Source organism: Dermacentor albipictus, chromosome 4 (assembly GCF_038994185.2).
Source record: "Dermacentor albipictus isolate Rhodes 1998 colony chromosome 4, USDA_Dalb.pri_finalv2, whole genome shotgun sequence".
Taxonomy (NCBI): Eukaryota; Metazoa; Arthropoda; class Arachnida; order Ixodida; family Ixodidae; genus Dermacentor; species Dermacentor albipictus.
This window is the reverse complement of record NC_091824.1, coordinates 113,741,751-113,758,913: the sequence shown is the minus strand read 5'-3', so window position 1 is coordinate 113,758,913 and position 17,163 is coordinate 113,741,751. Positions and strand designations below refer to the sequence as shown.

Sequence of the window (17,163 nt, the reverse complement as noted above, 5' to 3'; positions counted from 1 at the left end):
GCTCGCACACCGTGCGCCATCCCAAGCGACGGAACAGCACATGATGCGCGCTGATTGGCTCGTGTCCGCCGACAAACCACAGGACAAGCGTTCGCGCATAGTTCGTCTAAAATCTCTGCATATACTTTAAAAAAACAAGGCAGCGCACCAAGACACTTTAAAATCAATAATTTGTGTTTAAATACCAGCCTTCCTTCCAGCAACGACGTTTTTAAATCTCGAAGGCCGTGCTTTTCCAAAATTCACGCCCTAAAGAAAAATGTAGATCTCGGAGGCTAAATTCACGTTTTAACCGCAGTGCGGCGCTGCCGCAGTGTAACGGTTGACGGTGAACTGGGTCACGTTGTTTTGCTGTGAGCGGTGAGAGTGTTCGTTACACAGTAATTTAATCTTATTTTCGAAGTGCCTAAACAAACTGTGATCCGTACCGTGTGCATTAACCATCAGGAAACCTCTGGACTCGTGTAACGCCATTAGTTCGCCTTATGTTTCGTGTGATACGCCAGTGTCTTGTGTAGCGCCCGTCCGAGCGGCCTTTGTTCTCGCCTGTCCGCGTTCGCTCGTGGAATACCTGATACTGTGGCTTCGAATTATGGTGCGTGAAAGAATTTGTTGACAGTTGTGCTTTCGTGCGCTGGTGTTCATCGGCGATTCAACAGTGTTCGCGCTGGAAAGAGTGTCGCCGCGTGGTGCCTGCGAGACGAAGAAGCCGTTTGCTGACCACATTGAAGGTAAGCAGATCTGACGCTTGCGCGCATTCTCGCAGCTTTTGGTTCATGTAGTAAGCTTTGTGGAACGACAACAGAACACTTTCTGAGCGTACGTTGACCATGTTGCTGTGCACATTTAGCAAAGCGTTTCACGAGGGGAGTTTCCGTGAAATGTATCATTTCTTACCGCTTACTTGCTTTATGGAGTGATGTGCTACCACCGCCGATTGTTGGGACTTAATGGGCAAATATTTACCTAAACGCTGAAAGTTACTGTTTTCTCGGTAGTTTCCCGGCAAGAAATTCTTCCGTAGATATGAATTTCCACAAGTTACGTTTGTAATGGATGTCGATGTGTCACGGGCATCGCGAGTTGGCACGCGACTGCGATGTTTGACACTTGAACAGGTATTAGCTTGTGTGAAGATTACTTTATTGATAGTGTTCAGATTGAAGTGCAGCTTCGCGAGAACTTGTCTGCATTGTTTGTGTTCTTCGACGTGCTCGTGTATTTGTCTTCTATATTGTAGGGCAAATGTAGACCGACATTACAACAGCGAAATTTCTTTTTAATCGAGGCATCTCAATCAGACGCTCGTTTTCATTAATATTTTCAGCCGAAGAACGGGATGTGAGTTCCTGCGATTGTTAAAGACAGTGGTTTGTAGCACTGCCCAATAAGGGATGCGATTTGCTTGCGATGCTTTGCGCTCGATGTTTGCCACTCTTATAACCCACCTTTCACGGCTGGCTGTTATAGTTGATAACGATAGCGGAATGTCGGTCAGATCAATGGGCAAAGGAGTAGCATCGGAAAAGGGATCGCTACAAAATCGCGGTCTAGGTTTTAGACCCTTCGTAATCGATTGGTCATTTGATTTACTAGATCTTTAAGTTTTGGTGATAATTTCCCATGTAGTCTGATGTTTGCGGCTGGTTTTATTCCCGCCTGAATTTTACCATATAACAGTGTAACCACTTGAGATATAACTACGAGACATCTGTACAAGCAGGCACACAAAGATTTGTTGGCCAGTTGCCTACTCCTATAGGTCATGTACTACTTAGCAGCTGCTGCAGAAATGTTTAAAAAAATTTGTGAGCAATTTAATACCTGAGTGGACTGGCAGGTCAGTCTCTTTCAAACAATTAGTTAAAAGCTTCTGTGTTGCCCTGATGTTTTTATGATCTGTTTTTGACTTCTCCACGTTTCTTCGCTGTGTGCATACAGGCCAGGCTGTTCTTGCTTAAATGAATATTTTTGAATAAGTGAAAAAGATTGGCTTTTGTTTTGTTTTTCAGGTGCCTTGTGAGCTCTCACCCAAGCAACACATTCCAGAGGTCTGCTGTGAGCAGACGTGGCAAACTGAAGTAACATTCAGATAGTCCAATAAACTGTTCGTAGTTTCAGACAAACTTTTGCAAAGTATAGTCAAAACTTTCTTTTAAAAGTGCAAGCACTGATCCAATCTGATCTTTCCATCCAAACATTACATATTATATTAGTCACAAAGACATAACTAGAACAGCAGCACTGCAGTGAGGAACGTACAGTGGTTCTCCAAGTGTTATACTGAAATAATCTATGAAGGCTAATTAGTTTGCAATTTTAGAACAAATTGTCATGAATTTCTGTGCCATAACAGAGTTTCAATCCATGCGCTGCATCATGTAGGGAACAGTAACCTTACAATGAAAACCAATGCAAAACTTTTTAACTCAGGAAAAATTTATAAATATAAAATGTGTACACGGAACTCTTCATCTGTGCATGTCTACGTAAAATACAGGATTTAGTCACTGCGGCCACATAAAGGATGCATAAAGGTAGGACACACGAAGGAAACATAAAAGCAGTGGCCAAATTTCAACATGGAGGAAACATAAAGTACGGTAACATAAGGGATACATAAAGGGAGGACACACGAAGGAAACATAAAAGCAGTGGCCAAATTTCAACATGGAGGAAACATAAAGGATATTTCCTCATGTGAACTGCGGGAAACATACAGTAAACATAAAGGACAAATCCATTTTCATAAGGGGTTACTCCACTCGATAGTCTACCTTGACTCAAGATAGCGGTTGATATCGCTGCCCCTGGACTGTGGTCATTGCTCGTCACAGGCCCCGCAAAGCAATACCTGGGCGAAATTTTGGTGACCGAGTACTCTCGAACTGCATGAAAATGCACCGAAGTGGAAGAAATTTCTCCTCATTAGGGATCACCGATAAGCGCTAATAAACCGCGGTGCCTTCTTCAGCAGACAGGTAGTGCTCTTCTCTATACTGTGGTCAAGAAATTTGGCAAACAAGCGCAGACAGAGAACCCGGAGTCATGCGAAAAGAAAGTGAGAAAAACGGAAACGCAAATTGAATGCAAAGCATGAAAACAAAAATTGTCCATGAAGATTTACAAAGGCATCAAACTTAGTGAAGTTTGGAGAGAAATCTTGTACAATAACACAAAGTGCGGTGCCTTGCTGTTTGAGTCCCGATCTGGTTGCCTGATCACAATAACACGAAGGAGAAAATAATCGCAACAGAATGATGCATGTGTCTGCTGCAGCAAAAGTCCGGACAAGACTCAGCACACCGCAATGAAATGCCAAAATATTCATCCGGCCAGAACGTCATGGAACGTCCACCTTCAAGAAGCGCTGGTATCCAAAGCTGATGGGAGCGTTAACTGGTAAGCACTCGTGATAAGCAAGAGACGTTTAGGGTAATGGTGAAAAAAAAATACAGGGAAGAGATGGAACCGGGGTCGTTAAAGGCATAAGTAACCTTACGGTACAGTGATAGCTGTTTAAATGAAGGGAAGGAATATAAGGTAGAGAAACGTGCTAGACTGTAATAGATGTAGTAAAATATGATTAGCGAAAGCAGGCAAAGTGACCATTTGTCGTTGGACCGTTTCATACAGAATGCGATTAGAAACCACCAGTCATCATCACGGCTTAATGGGAGGGATAACGCGCAATGAAGCGGACTTCCAAGTGTGAATAATGTAGTTTAGTGTAGAAAGTATCTAAGATTTTAAAGATGTAATGCTCCTGAAAGTATTAAATGAAAAGCGTGGTGCTACCACCACGATTCGAATGACGTTCTCCTATCGTCATCATAATCATCATCGTCATCGCTTCGCGATGAGGCTCGTTCCACTGTGTATCCAACGTGAATACGCTGGATTTACTGTGGCATCCATTGTCCTTTTTCTGCCCGTACTGTTGCTTTTGCTAACTAGTTTGCTTGCCAATTTGTGAACTTTGAAATTCATAAAATCCCACGAAAAGCGGGAGAGGGGGGAAGGGGAGGGCAGAGACGAGGTAGCATGCATTTTTTTAAAGCTTCCATGAGCACACGTATTTTTCAGGGTACATGCGTACTTTACTAACATGAATTTAACTTCCGACTCAGAAAATCAAGCAGCTACGAACTTGGAACAAATAATGACAAGCAACATACTGTTTCTAGAACACGGTGACCGTTTCTACGGCCTAAATATTGCCAATTTCATCTGCTTCAAGAACTTGTGTAGATTTGCGCGAAGCAAGTATCCCTGCTGCATACTTTTACCTTAAGACCTGAAACGGAATGTGCGGGGTTTGACGTACGAACACTTTATGAAAAAGAACAATACTTTTCCGTAAAACTTAACGCAACGTTACTCCAATCGTAACACGAGCCTAAATTCACGAACATTACTCTGAAATTTCTCGTAGCTGAATTTTGCAGTTTTTAATTAGTCGTTCGAAAACTGCGCTTGCCTGGTTCATCCGTGTTACCCTCGTTGAGCCTGAATTACAATGCCTGAAGAAAAACACTCTTATTTCACTTAAAAATATCTGCATGCGAGTTAAAAACAAGAAAAAAAAATACTCTCACATCTTCGCTGCCCCTCGTGAGATTTGTACACCCACTGAAAGAAAACTGAAGCGGGCATCTAGCACAAGACAATGACTTCGTGTTCGCATGTTCTTGTAATAAACGAATGCAGCTTTGGCAGGTGACCCGTTTCGCATCTTGCGGGAGTCTGTAAGGTAGCCGGTACTGCAGATATAGAGACTTCAGTTTACGCACCTGCATGAATGAAGCCGCACGAGCTTTTGATATGTTTACCCTCGTTGCAAGCATCATGCCCAGAGCGTTGCACTGTGAATCAGAGATGATTACACATGGGATCGAAATGGGAATTTCTCTCGCTTAAGTGTTCCATCTGAATTTATTAAGTCGCGAAATCGCGACGACAGGCAAGAAGAGTTTAAGTAATAACTTATTATCTGTGGCGACAACGAACGCATTATGTGAACTTTCTCAGCGTAAGGGGCGGTGGCACCGACTGCCGACCGGAGACTGAAACCAGTCTTTCACCCTTGCGTACTGCGTCTTTATAGCACATTATTTACGACACGCGTTTAGTCTCTCTGCAGGACAATACCACTCATCTTTTTCCCTCGCGAGGAAGCCTATTGCTTGGCGTATATAGTCGACTCCGCGGTCAGCACACAAAAAGTAAGCAAATTTTGCCTAGGCCGATATGCAGCCAAAATGGAACTCTTTCCTGTTGGGTGGGCTGAACGTATACTCACCTTGAACGTGACGGTCTCCTTCGGATCAGCTGTGCTGCCCAGCAAGCGGAAGACGGCCTCCCTCTTGGCCGGCCGCACCTGGACCAACTCGTGCTTCAGGTTAACGGCGATTCCACGTCCCTTTACCACATCCCAGAGGGCGTCGGCGTACTTCCGCACGCCGAAGATAACACCCAAGGATGTATTGAAAATGATGTCCACCTTATCGCGCCGCCCCACCTGGGCAGCGAACAGGAAAGCACAGATTAATTTAGTAATTACGTGAAACTCCCGGAAGGTGCAATCGGACTTGGAGAACTTTCGTGGTAAAGCGACAAAAATTAATTACACCCACGTCTCGAGAGAAAAAGATTGTACTGAATACGCGACCCCGTCGATGACATTTAAACGCCGTTATGGCGAGCTATCGCTGTTGAACACACAAACATCTTCTGGCACGGTATGATACCCTACATTGCTCTCATAATTATTACACAGCAAACTGTTCCCGTTTGACGAAAAAGTACTGCGCTTAACTTGTAGCCTGTACTAGCCTAGTACTCGTACTAATACTAGCATGTACTAGCCTGTACTAGCCTGTACTACACCGTGTATCTTCTACACGGTATAGTACAGGCTTCAGAGTCCGCCGCACTGCCGCTATGCTAATGCGTTTTGCTTCGCTGTGCGTTGAGCAGGAATCATCTTCAAAGGTGTGGCCACAAAACAAGGCAAACATGTGCAAAGCTCTTTTCCCCTCACTTTATCTCTGCAGCGGCCCAAAAGCACAGTGTAGTGCCACGTGCTATGCACGCACAGTCGACTTCGCATACGCCTGATTCGTTTTCGCTCTGCGACCCTACGCAGAGCTTTGTCGCGCTCTCTTATGGGGGTTCGACTACACGTAAAGTAACGACTGTCGGATCGGTGAGGGAATATCGCATGCAAACAAACTGAGAAAGAACGAGATGGCACATACGCACCTTTCGCAGGTATGCATCGGTGATGTACATTATTTTCTGCGCTGCACCTGGACACTTGATGGGCGTGGCAGGGTAGGTGAAGATAGCGTTGCCTTCCTTGAGCGCCTGCATCGCCCGATGCGTCTTGGTGACCGTGTTGTATGAGTAGTTGGAACACACGTAAGGCGTCTCTAAGGCTTCCATCAGGCCATCAATCTTTGCCACGTCAGCGAGGAGAAGCAAGAAAAAAAAGACGTTAATCGAATTATTAGGGCGCAAGCGCAATCACCAAATAAATTCGATCAACGAAAAGGAATTAAGCTGAGAAAGAGCCATAGCCAGACTGGAACGACATGTAAAATTAGGCAGAGCTTCCCCGCCTGAATTGCGCAATGAGGAAAAATAAAATTCAATACACACTGTCTCTGAATAGCCCCGAATGCTTCTACTAACCTGTTCCGCGAAATACCTGAGCCGCGATATTCACAGTATACGCGATGCAAGGTCTGAAGTGTGGACGTAGCATACAGAGGTCGCTATTTTCACAAAATGAGCTCGAGCATTACCACGCTACGATTGACAGCTTACAGCGGTCCTTGGCAAATCTAGATTCATAACATTCCATACCTGTACTAATGTACCAGGCAGTAACTTGGAGGTTAGCAAAGAAGCTTCCCAAAAAATTGAATGGTGTACAACGAGCCATGAAAGGAACAATGTTAGGAGTGAAGTTAAGAAACAGGAAGAGAGCAGTGTGGCCTAGAGAACAGACTGGTGTTGCCGATGTTCAAGTTAACATTAACAGAAAAAAGAAATTCAGCTGGGCAGAACATGTAGTGCGTAGCGCAGATAATTTGTGGCTCATTAGTGTTACAGGATGGGTGCCGTGAAACGGGAAGGTAAGCGCAGTTGGGGAAGGCAGAGAACTAGGTGGCGTGATGAAATTACGAAATTAGCAGGCATAAGGCGAGATAAGCTGGCGCAAGAGAGGTGTAATTGAAAATTGTTGGGAGAGTCCTTTGTCCTGAAGTGCACATAAATAGGCGGATGATGACGATGATGATGACAATGATGATGAAGATGATGATGAAACGTCGCTATTCGATATGTGGCATAATCGGACTAGATCATTCCAATCAACCGTCACTGAGCTGCCGTGCCTTCAACGAGTCATGCAGCAATGAAACATAATCGGTAAGTGCAAAAGAATCAGTCGCCGTATACAGTACTAAAGCAAAATAAATAAAAAAAATGCTTGTAGAAATAGCGCTCTTACCAAGTCAAACCGCACCTGGATTCCCATCGCTACTACGAGGAAGTCGTACTTGATCTATAAGAAAAACAAGGAGAAAGAAGTAAGAACTACGCACCGGCAAAGCACCTGTGCTTTATGGTTTAATGTAGTCATTCACTTTCGGATGTTTGAAGTATATTTCCCCATATATTTGAGGAGGAAGGTTAAAAAGTTGTAAAATGCAGCTTCAAAAACATCGCACTCCATCGACTACACCACTTTGGTATGCAAAGCCGCCGCTCCACCAACTTAAAGAAAGAAAAAAGGCAGAAGCACGCAGCTTATTTCAGCACAAGAAATTCTATGTAAGATGAGATGCCCAATCGCACCAAACTGAAAGCGATGAAAATGTTTATAATTTAGCACAATGTACCAATCAAACCATGGAAAACAACAAAATCTAGATGATTGGAGCTAACAAATGATAAAGCCAAGTAAGCCGTATAAACAGTTAACCGCGCTTTCATTTAATTGTAGAAAAAGCACTGAAAACGTAAACATAAATGGACCAAAAGATGAATTAGTAAGAATAAATTGAGCCCCTCTGTTCCTTTGTTTGTCTTCTCAAAATGAACGCTGTAACTGTGCCCACTCATTGAATACTGAGGTGCTCTTGTCCAACCATGACTTGACCCTCTAAGTCAGTTAAGGAGGTAAATACCGAACGATAAAGAAGCGGCGAAATCAGTGGCTGTGTGCTTAGTTTGCAGGAATATTACGCAGCAGTGGAGTGGTGACCGGCTCGTGTGCAAATAAACTATACTGCTCTTCAAGACGCCGCGGATTACGGACCCCGATTATTCGACGTGGACGCATGGTCGGAAGGACATGCGGTTGCGATCCTGCATGCTGATGGCAAGTTCATTTCTCTCGCCAACTGCTTCAGCGTGCGAACTTGCAAGTCTTTAACTGCGCGCTAGACTTCGCTACGCTTGAAACCAAAGCAACAGAGCGGAGCTTGCGGGAACTGTTTCCCACGCCACCAATGATCGGGGCCTTGTGGTGAAAGTGGTACACACAAGTTACATATACACACATCCAATACATATATCGCATGGACTGCAATGTGCAAAGTAATTTTCCGCCTTTCGCATGCTTTCTATTTAACAAAAACAAACAAACAAACAAACAAACAAACAAACGAACAAACAAACGAACGAACAAACAAACAAACGAACAAACAAACAAACAAACAAACAAACAAACAAACAAACAAATTTGACAAATATTGTTAAACTGCAAACAAGAGACAGGTCTCAAAAAGAAGGTCGTACGCAGAACAGCGCGCCTGTCCTGTGTTTGACGTTCTTTTTGCGACGTGTTTCTTGTTTGCGCTTTAAAAATATCTGTCAAGTGTGCCAACTATCTGCCAACTAGGTCCACGGAAAGTTCTTCTAAACAAACAAACACCGACTGCACGGCACGCCGCGTCGCACAAGCAACCAAGTTCAATATTTTCAGTGACGATATACAAATTACGCACGGAACGCAGGCCGAATAGGCAACGTACGAGAAGTTGGGATCTCCACTAATAAACTAATTAATAAGATGAGAACACTGGCGTGATCGGGAGAGCCGCCAGCGGAGCTGCAGGCGTTGCATCTGAATGGTTGCACGAGATGAGGTCGACGAGAAACCAGTGTCGTTAGTCATAATAATAATAATTCTAATATTTGGTGTTTTACGTGCCAAAACCACTTTCTGATTATGAGGCACGCCGTAGTGGAGGACTCCGGAAATTTTGACCACCTGGGGTTCTTTAACGTGCACCTAAATCTAAGTACACGGGTGTTTTCGCATTTCGCCCCCATCGAAATGCGGCCGCCGTGGCCGGGTGTCGTTAGTCAGCGCTCAGTGTAGTTTTGCATAACGTTAATGCCGAGTTTACTGCCGTTACGCTCAGGCCAGGGCATGCACAAAGCAGCACGGGGGGGGGGGGGGGTGGGGGTTGCCGGTGTGCTTTCACAGGCCATCCCAGCTCACTTTAGCCAGAGTTTAAAAAATATGCGAATGCCACGTAGCTGGACAGAACCAAGGTAATGTTGTCTGCCGTCATTTGGAGACACTCGGATTATTTTGTGCATAGCGCCTATTTAAATAATTAGTCCTAATTATTTAATAAACTTCTCAAATATTGTAATTAGATGAAAAATGTCAATGATAAAATTGTGGAGCAACAGGTAAAATTCCCGATACAGCTTTCTGCTGCCCAATGCGTGCTACATAAAAGCGCTTTTGCGAGCGTGAAAGCAGCCCGCGATTACACGCAAAGTGCCTCGAGCGACCAGTCGCGCGGCAATTTCGCGTGCATTCGTACTATACGCTCACGCCAGCGGCGGGAAGGTGTAGAAACGCGTCCCTGGCTCCGCCGCAGACGGGATTGAGCGTGACGTTGACCGTCGGTCAAGCTCGATCCGCCATTCTCGCAGCCAAAAGCGTCTTTCGCGTTGCTGGAGACGCTCGGCTAACCCTTCGCCGCTTGTGCTGCGCGTGCGCCGTGGAGCGGGAACGCACGACAACCATGGCGGCGGCGATGTCGCGAATCCGCCTCGACCGTTTGTGCAATTGCTGTCACAGTAATAGACAATGAAAAATCTTTCGTCACAGTACGATCCACACAATAAGACTTAACCTTTTCTAAGAACCTATCTTGGCGCGGACTAACGAATCCTTTCATTGCCTTCTGGTCCTCGCCTGTAACAATTCGAATAGAGAAGCAAACAATCCTGAAGCATGCAGATACCTATAAAGAAAACGTATATTCTCTGTAGGTATCTGCAGGCTTTAGCATTGCTTGCTTCCCTATTCTGCACAGTGTTCTTCATTCGTAATAGCTGAATGCGTACTGGGGAATATTTCAATATCAAGTACCTCCCGCCCCCTAATCACAGCTCGGGCCCTTCGAGTACGCGAATGAAGAGTGTGCAGTTTACGTATGTGTGTGAAACATCGAACCCCATACCTTAAGTCCCTGCTTGGTGACCACGGTGTTCTCCTGCGGCGAAAAGGTTTCGGCCGCATCCTGTATCCAGTCGGCCTGGCTGGGCATTACGTCGGCCATTGGCTTAAAGGAGCTGGACAACTGCTTGATGCCACCGCCGACTAACGTCCACAGAGGCTGGTAGCAGTGCGTCTTGCAAGAAAATACGACAGAGAATAAGCTATATGTTCCTTTAGTGAATTCGCCTAGATCGTGACCGCACGGCTCAGGAGTACACAAGCAAGCAAGCGATCGATAAGATAAATAAACTTACTATAAGAGGTCGACTACTCGTAGAAATGGCATTTACCTGCCTGAAGAAAATAATCTGCTCGGCTGAGTACACATTTACGTTAATTAGCATCGGCGTTAAAGCACGTGATTAAATGGTTAATTATCAAAACAACATACTCCACTGAAAGAATGTAAACTATCGCCAACTCACCGTTCATATCTCAGTTGTTTACTGCTTTCTTTTAATCCGTAGTATTAAATATAATTTTGCATGACACTTTTTTTTGGAAATCTAGCGCTAAAATGTGAAGAAGGTAGACGAAATGCAGCATCGTCATCAGTGTTTGGCGGCGGGGCGGCAAAAGGAAGAAAGAAAAGAAAAAGCACAAAAAAGAGAAGAAAATTATACTCGTCGCTTGTTTTTGGAATTCGGTGCACTGCACTTGTGGTGCGCTTGTCTTGCGTCTAGCGGTGCGCCGCACAATCACTACACACTATGACATATGATTTGTTCTGCGTCACTCACGAACTAGATCGAAGTGCTCAGTGGCCTCAGCTTTCAATTACGATTGAAAACAGACAGGCGCACTGCATTATAGGCTAAAGCAGCTCCTCTTACATCGTGGGGCTCGAGAACGCCGACTTTTCCTTTGCCCAGCTTGGATGCAAACTTCGCAGCCGTTGCGATGCCGCCCGATCCACCACCGACAACAAGCAGCCTGTAGCTACGCTCTCCACCGCCGCTCTCCGCCGCCTTGGAAGAGTAGAGGCGAACTTGGCGCATAAAGCGCCTGAGGGAGGACCGAGGCATCATCTGCAAAACAAGAGGTCGAAATGTGCTGTTGCGATAGCACAATTATAACCACATAAAGCTTACAGACAATGATGCCAAAGAAGGCATAGAGGAAATTAACGGCTTATTAAATAGAAATTAGGAGTAAGCTAATGGGAAATGGAGAACGTACGACAAAACAACTTGCCATCCGTAGGAACCGAACCGTAGTGTTTCGCATTAAAAAAAATTTAAAAATTAAATTATGGGGTTTTACGTGCCAAAACCTTTTTCTGATTATGAGGCACGCCGTAGTGGAGGACTCCGGAAATTTCGACCACCTGGGGTTCTTTAACGTGCACCTAAATCTAAGTACACGGGTGTTTTCGCATTTCGCCCCCATCGAAATGCGGCCGCCGTGGCCGGGATTCGATCCCGCGACCTCGTGCTCAGCAGCCTAACACCATAGCCACTGAGCAACCGCGGCGGGTGTGTTTCGCATTACGCATGCGGTATTCCACCAGTTGAGAACGGCCGATGTCGATCTCGCCCAACGCTGCGATGGTGCTGACCAATTCTGCGCGCAACGTTAACGCACTCCGAACTGACGCCACGGATACAAGCGGCGAATATTACCGGTATTACCACTTACGAAAACGGAGGTTGTCCAAGACGAGGAAGGCGCAGGATCTGCGCAAGCACAACACCGGCGCGGACAGGTCGCAGGCCCGACGTGCAAAGCGGCGCGTCTTAAGACAACTAAGCGTGCCAACATCTTCCTCTCCCTCTCCGCTAATCGATAAACAGCTCGCTTTAAGTGTTCTCTTAGATAACGCCAGCCAAAGAAGCAAGCGTCTTTGATTCGGCGTTATCTTCACTGCAACCCACGAAGTAATTCCTCCGCCTTCACCAAGCACGGTGCTGCCAGATCGCAGGCTACGCTCGTCCTTATTCAAGCACGAACTATTGTGGACACCTTTAATAAGCCCGTTTGTATACGTAGGGACTGCAGTTATGCAGTCCTTGGAGGTGATACTCACCTCTTTAATCGAATTACGTGAACCCGTACACAGATGCCTGTCGCTTACGTAGATAAGGATAAACTAACGAGTATAACTACAGACTCTTGATGTCACGACAAGGTATTACGCTGCAATTTTATGATCCCGAGAAGGGACACTTGGACGAGCTCAGGCTGACCTCAGTTAAGCGGCTCGAAGGACAGGTGCCAAACAAAAGGAGTACGGCTGGCAGACTTGTCTCCGGTGCATTCGCGTAACGGCACGCATGGCCTGCCTCAGCGCCAACCACACTGATTGTCAAATTTGTTTCTAGGTAATCGCAATTTGCCCTACATTAATACACACCGGGAAATATATTTCAGGTAGGCTATATTATATGCACCATTACTTTTATCTCATTTGTCATTGTTTTCTAAGAGTAAGCGCTTCGCGTAAGGTAGGAGGCAGATGTTCAAATTCGAAATTTATGCAATGAAAACTTCAACCGGTGCAAAGCGGTCATTCATGAACGGGCCCAGTCCCAAATTCCCTTAGTCCCTAATTGAATGTATCAAGCTCGCAGAATAATATTTCAAGATGCTGCAAACACCGCTAATGGAAAGTAAAAATTAATGCAATTAAATTCTGAGGAACACGGTAGGGAGTTGGGGGGGGGGGGGGGGGGCGTTCCAGATTAATTTTGACCACCCGGGGTTCTTTAGCCTACACCTAAATATTGAATTGAAGTTTATTTACCACATAAGTAGACTGATGCACGTAAGCTGTGGGGATGGCAGTATAAAAACTGCGTACCGGCAGCCCTGACTGGTCCCACCTCCCCGCAAACAGCACTGGGAGGTGGGACCAGCCTAATACCGGAACCTTTTAATTGCACCAAATATTCACATTACGTAATCTTTCTGTAAGATCCAAATCGTCAATGTTTCCTTTGTCTGCCCTGGTAGTGGGTCTGTAGTGTGTAAGGAATAGATAAGAAATTAGTAAATTAATAAACTACCCAGCAATAACGTCCCCATGCGATCATGCTCCTGGCAGCTCCGCAGACTCCCATTTAGCAACAGCGCCACCCTCAAAAGAACACACGCTTATGTAGAGCACATTAAAGACCAAGTGTAGTGGAATTTCACTTTCGCTATAATTGTTATAAATAAGCAGGTATGTATACCAGGGTCATACCACACGAAACGTCCCAGACCATAAAAGTGACCATCGCCGATTTTCTTGTGAGAAATTGGGCTATTTGGTGAATGTGTGAATGAGGTTTCACAAAAGTGTGTTTCTCGAAACAAGAAATTTGGAACTCATTAGTGCTCTTCGAAGTTCCCGTAAAGATGCAAAAGTTGGTGGAGGGATATTTTCTTAAGGGCGAAACTAGGTACAATGACAAATCTTATTTTAGAATATTCCACTGGCGTGTTTATTTTATGTGTCGCCATAGGTCAACACATTCATGAAGTTTCCACGATCATTTAGCTCAGTAAAAAAGCAAACAATTGTGCGTCGTCAGAAATTTTCGCATAAGGATCGTTGACGTTTCAGCCACAATATCTTTTTGATATTACTGAACGTTGCTATAATTTATGCTGAATGTAATGTTCGACTATGAAATCAAGCACTTTTCGAGAAAATTACTTCCGAATTTGGCAAAAAAGCTTTTGACGCTGTTCAGACATAAATTAAGCATTCATGTCCTTCAGGTAAAAATACGTAAAATTACTCATTACACGCACTAGCCGTCCACATTATGATCTAGAAATTTTTATTTCAGTAAATTTGGTTTGAGACGCCAAAAAAAAAATTCAAATCCACAACCAATCTCACCGGCAGTCACTCCCGAACAGTGCATTCACTGCAAAACACTTGCAGGCTACAACTGAATTTCTGCCCTGCTTATAAACTAACTCTCTCGGCAAGAAATATTGGCGCATGCTTTTTAATGCGCAGTAAATGACAGTAAATTATCTGTTTACATTGTTCGAATGTTGATGGCACTGCTACCACTTCTTCACGATAATACATTCCTGTGATGAAAATAAACCACGTCTTCTTCGAGGACGTCCTCCCATATTGTGCATGGCGCTGACTCGTTGTTCTTTTAAGTACTACAGATCAGCAGATTACCAGTTATGCGAGAACCTGAAACGCAGACACTCCGCGCCAACCGTGGCACTGGAGACAGATGTCAAAATTTTTTTCCAGTTTGTAGGCTATATATTCTGCCGTGACTGTGTCCATGCGCCGGATCGTGCGTCGTTTTCATTCTGGTGGGAAGTACCACAAATGACCGTCTTATTATTCTGCCTTCGCGTAGGACAGAATTGGTCTTATTCAGCCACTGTCTGCCACTGCGAAAGCCTCACATTTATGCCGTGTTCGCATACCTCACGCCTCCCAAATTAGAAGTGAACTGACGAACACAGGCCGTTTACGATGTATTAATACTGACGTCACCTGCCACAGCACGCGTTCGCTTGGCAAATAGCCGCAGTGAATATGCGTGCCAGAAAGAATAGCCGGCGCTGCATACGGTTTCTGCAGTGAAGACAGTTTCTGGAGTGCCCACCGGTGAGACTAATATTTTTCTCGCCTCAACGGTAATTTGCTGAAAGGTTGCACGTATTGAGCTACCTCGCGCATTTTTATATGAAGGCCCTTATTGTTTAAAATACGTGTGAACGTAATTAAAAAGTGACTTTTTGCAAATTCAGGAATAAATTTCTGAAAAAGTACACGATTTCATAGTTGGAACACCATCTATAACATGAAGTACAGCAACGGGAAAGAATTGTGAAAGAATATTGTGGTTGAAACCCTAACGATGCTTATGCAAGGAAATTGCTGAAAACACAGATTATTTTTTTCATTTTTAACTCAGCCAATTAAGCACGAAAAATTATGAAATGTGCTCACCTATGATGTCACACCAAAGAATCACGCCAGCAGAATATTCTAAAATAAGATTTCTGTCGTTGTACCTACTTCCACACCTGATTAAAAAAAAATACCTTCAACCCACTAGTCGTTCGTCGCGAAAATTTCAAAGAGCTTTTACGTCACCAAATGCTTTCTTTTAGTAGGAGAGCAACACTTTGGTGAAACCTCATTTCCACAGTAAGCAACCAGCCCCATTCTTTTTCTTTTTGCAAGAGAATCGGCGATGGTCACATTTGGGGTCTGTCGCGTTTCGCGTGGAACGGCCCACCACTGAAGCAATCTTGGCTAAGTCGCAGCACTAGTAATTGTGTGGTCCTCTTGTTAGCAGCCTTTAACCGGGACATAAGCAGACAACGCGAGTAACTGATGGTCCAAGCCCGCCGCCTCCGAAGCGTGCCGTGAACAGTGGCGGATGCCCCCTTATCTCGGAGGCCAAGCCGAGGAGCAGCGGGTTTTTTGTCATGCGTCACTTCCGGCGAGCGGTAAAGGGAGGCGTTTTCTTGTTTCAGTCTCGGTATCATAAACGACTATTTTTGCGAGCTTATCGTGACGCTACCGCTCGTATTTCAAACAAATATGCACGGAGGTTCCTCAATGTCTGCACTATCCTAAACTGCGGGCTTCTTACGCGGTAAAAATTCTGTTGCAGTTGAGCTTTATAAACACGTATTGTTCGGAGCGCTGCAAAAGAAAATAGCAATAAATAAATAAAAATGGCAGCTTCACCCGAAGGCGAAGCGCTGAAAGCGATAGCAAAGTTCAGCGTTGTGCTGACGACAGCTCTGAGAGAAAGCTGGTGTGATGAAGAGCACCACCAGTGGCGTTGCAGATGTCGCATCTCGATGGTGGCCGAGGCGAGAAAGAAGAAAGACAACCGTCGACTTACTGTCAGCCGTCCAAAGAAAGTATTACATAAATTTAGCTTGACGTTTGCTGTCCCAATGCTGATCAGTGTATGCATCACGGTGTGACGGTGCGCCCACTTCGCTTTGTCGCTTTTGTAGACAAACACAATGCGCATCTCCGGAGACCGTGTAATCCCGCGCGTTGCCCGCACATGCGCGTCGATACCATCACAGCACGACACCGCTACCGGCGACGGTGCGACCGCGCCTCGAGAGTCCGTATAATTGCTCTCGCAATAATAAGTGCAGGAAGCACACGCTTCGACATACGTTATTCAAATTGACGCTGAAGGCGCGATCGGAACCGTCTAATGAAGATTAAAGCAACACTTAGGATTTATAGTTCGAAATATCCACTCGGCGTGTGAGCACATCTAATACCCAGCAGACTGTAAGCCACGCATTTAAGTTGCAGTGCTGTGAAACCTCCTCATGTGCTGAAAGCTGGCGATAGAATTGCAGGTATAACACACATCCGGATCTGTTTTTGTCACACGCCAAATGAGCAGTGTATCTTTATGAAAGACTGCACGTTGTGGCATATTGTAGCCTCAAAAAGACGGTATCGGCTCTGTTATGTCTGCTGAGACAACGTGCGTCTGGCCACTCCTAGGCGCTCGGTGCGCCACCATGTTGAACATTTACCCTGCCGGCCAACGTTGACGCAGACGGCATCCGATCCCTTTCGCTGCGTTTCGATGGATCAAGTTCTCATAATCCTTATCGAGCACTCCCAGCGGGCATTGTGAAGCGCCACATGAGTGAGGCGTGTTTTGTCT

General features: G+C 45.2%; 1 protein-coding gene across 4 annotated transcripts in view; it reads right to left on the bottom strand.

Moving 5' to 3' along the window:
- The window catches only part of Sqor (Sulfide quinone oxidoreductase), a 32,851-nt gene that overhangs the window by 12,488 nt on the left and 3,200 nt on the right, over positions 1–17,163 (bottom strand). The window contains exons 1-7 of one of the 4 annotated variants that reach the window (XM_070537481.1): positions 12,028–12,064; positions 11,717–11,766; positions 11,371–11,565; positions 10,500–10,670; positions 7,520–7,573; positions 6,265–6,459; positions 5,303–5,521 (exon numbers count right to left, since the gene is read on the bottom strand). In XM_070537481.1, the coding sequence (XP_070393582.1) occupies positions 5,303–5,521; positions 6,265–6,459; positions 7,520–7,573; positions 10,500–10,670; positions 11,371–11,565; positions 11,717–11,764 (882 nt within the window). In that variant the 5' untranslated portion in view covers positions 11,765–11,766; positions 12,028–12,064. Of the gene's footprint in view, positions 1–5,302; positions 5,522–6,264; positions 6,460–7,519; positions 7,574–10,499; positions 10,671–11,370; positions 11,566–11,716; positions 11,767–12,027; positions 12,065–12,175; positions 12,309–17,163 lie in introns of those variants that run through there. The other 3 variants (XM_070537480.1, XM_070537482.1, XM_070537483.1) reach the window with 3 other exon arrangements.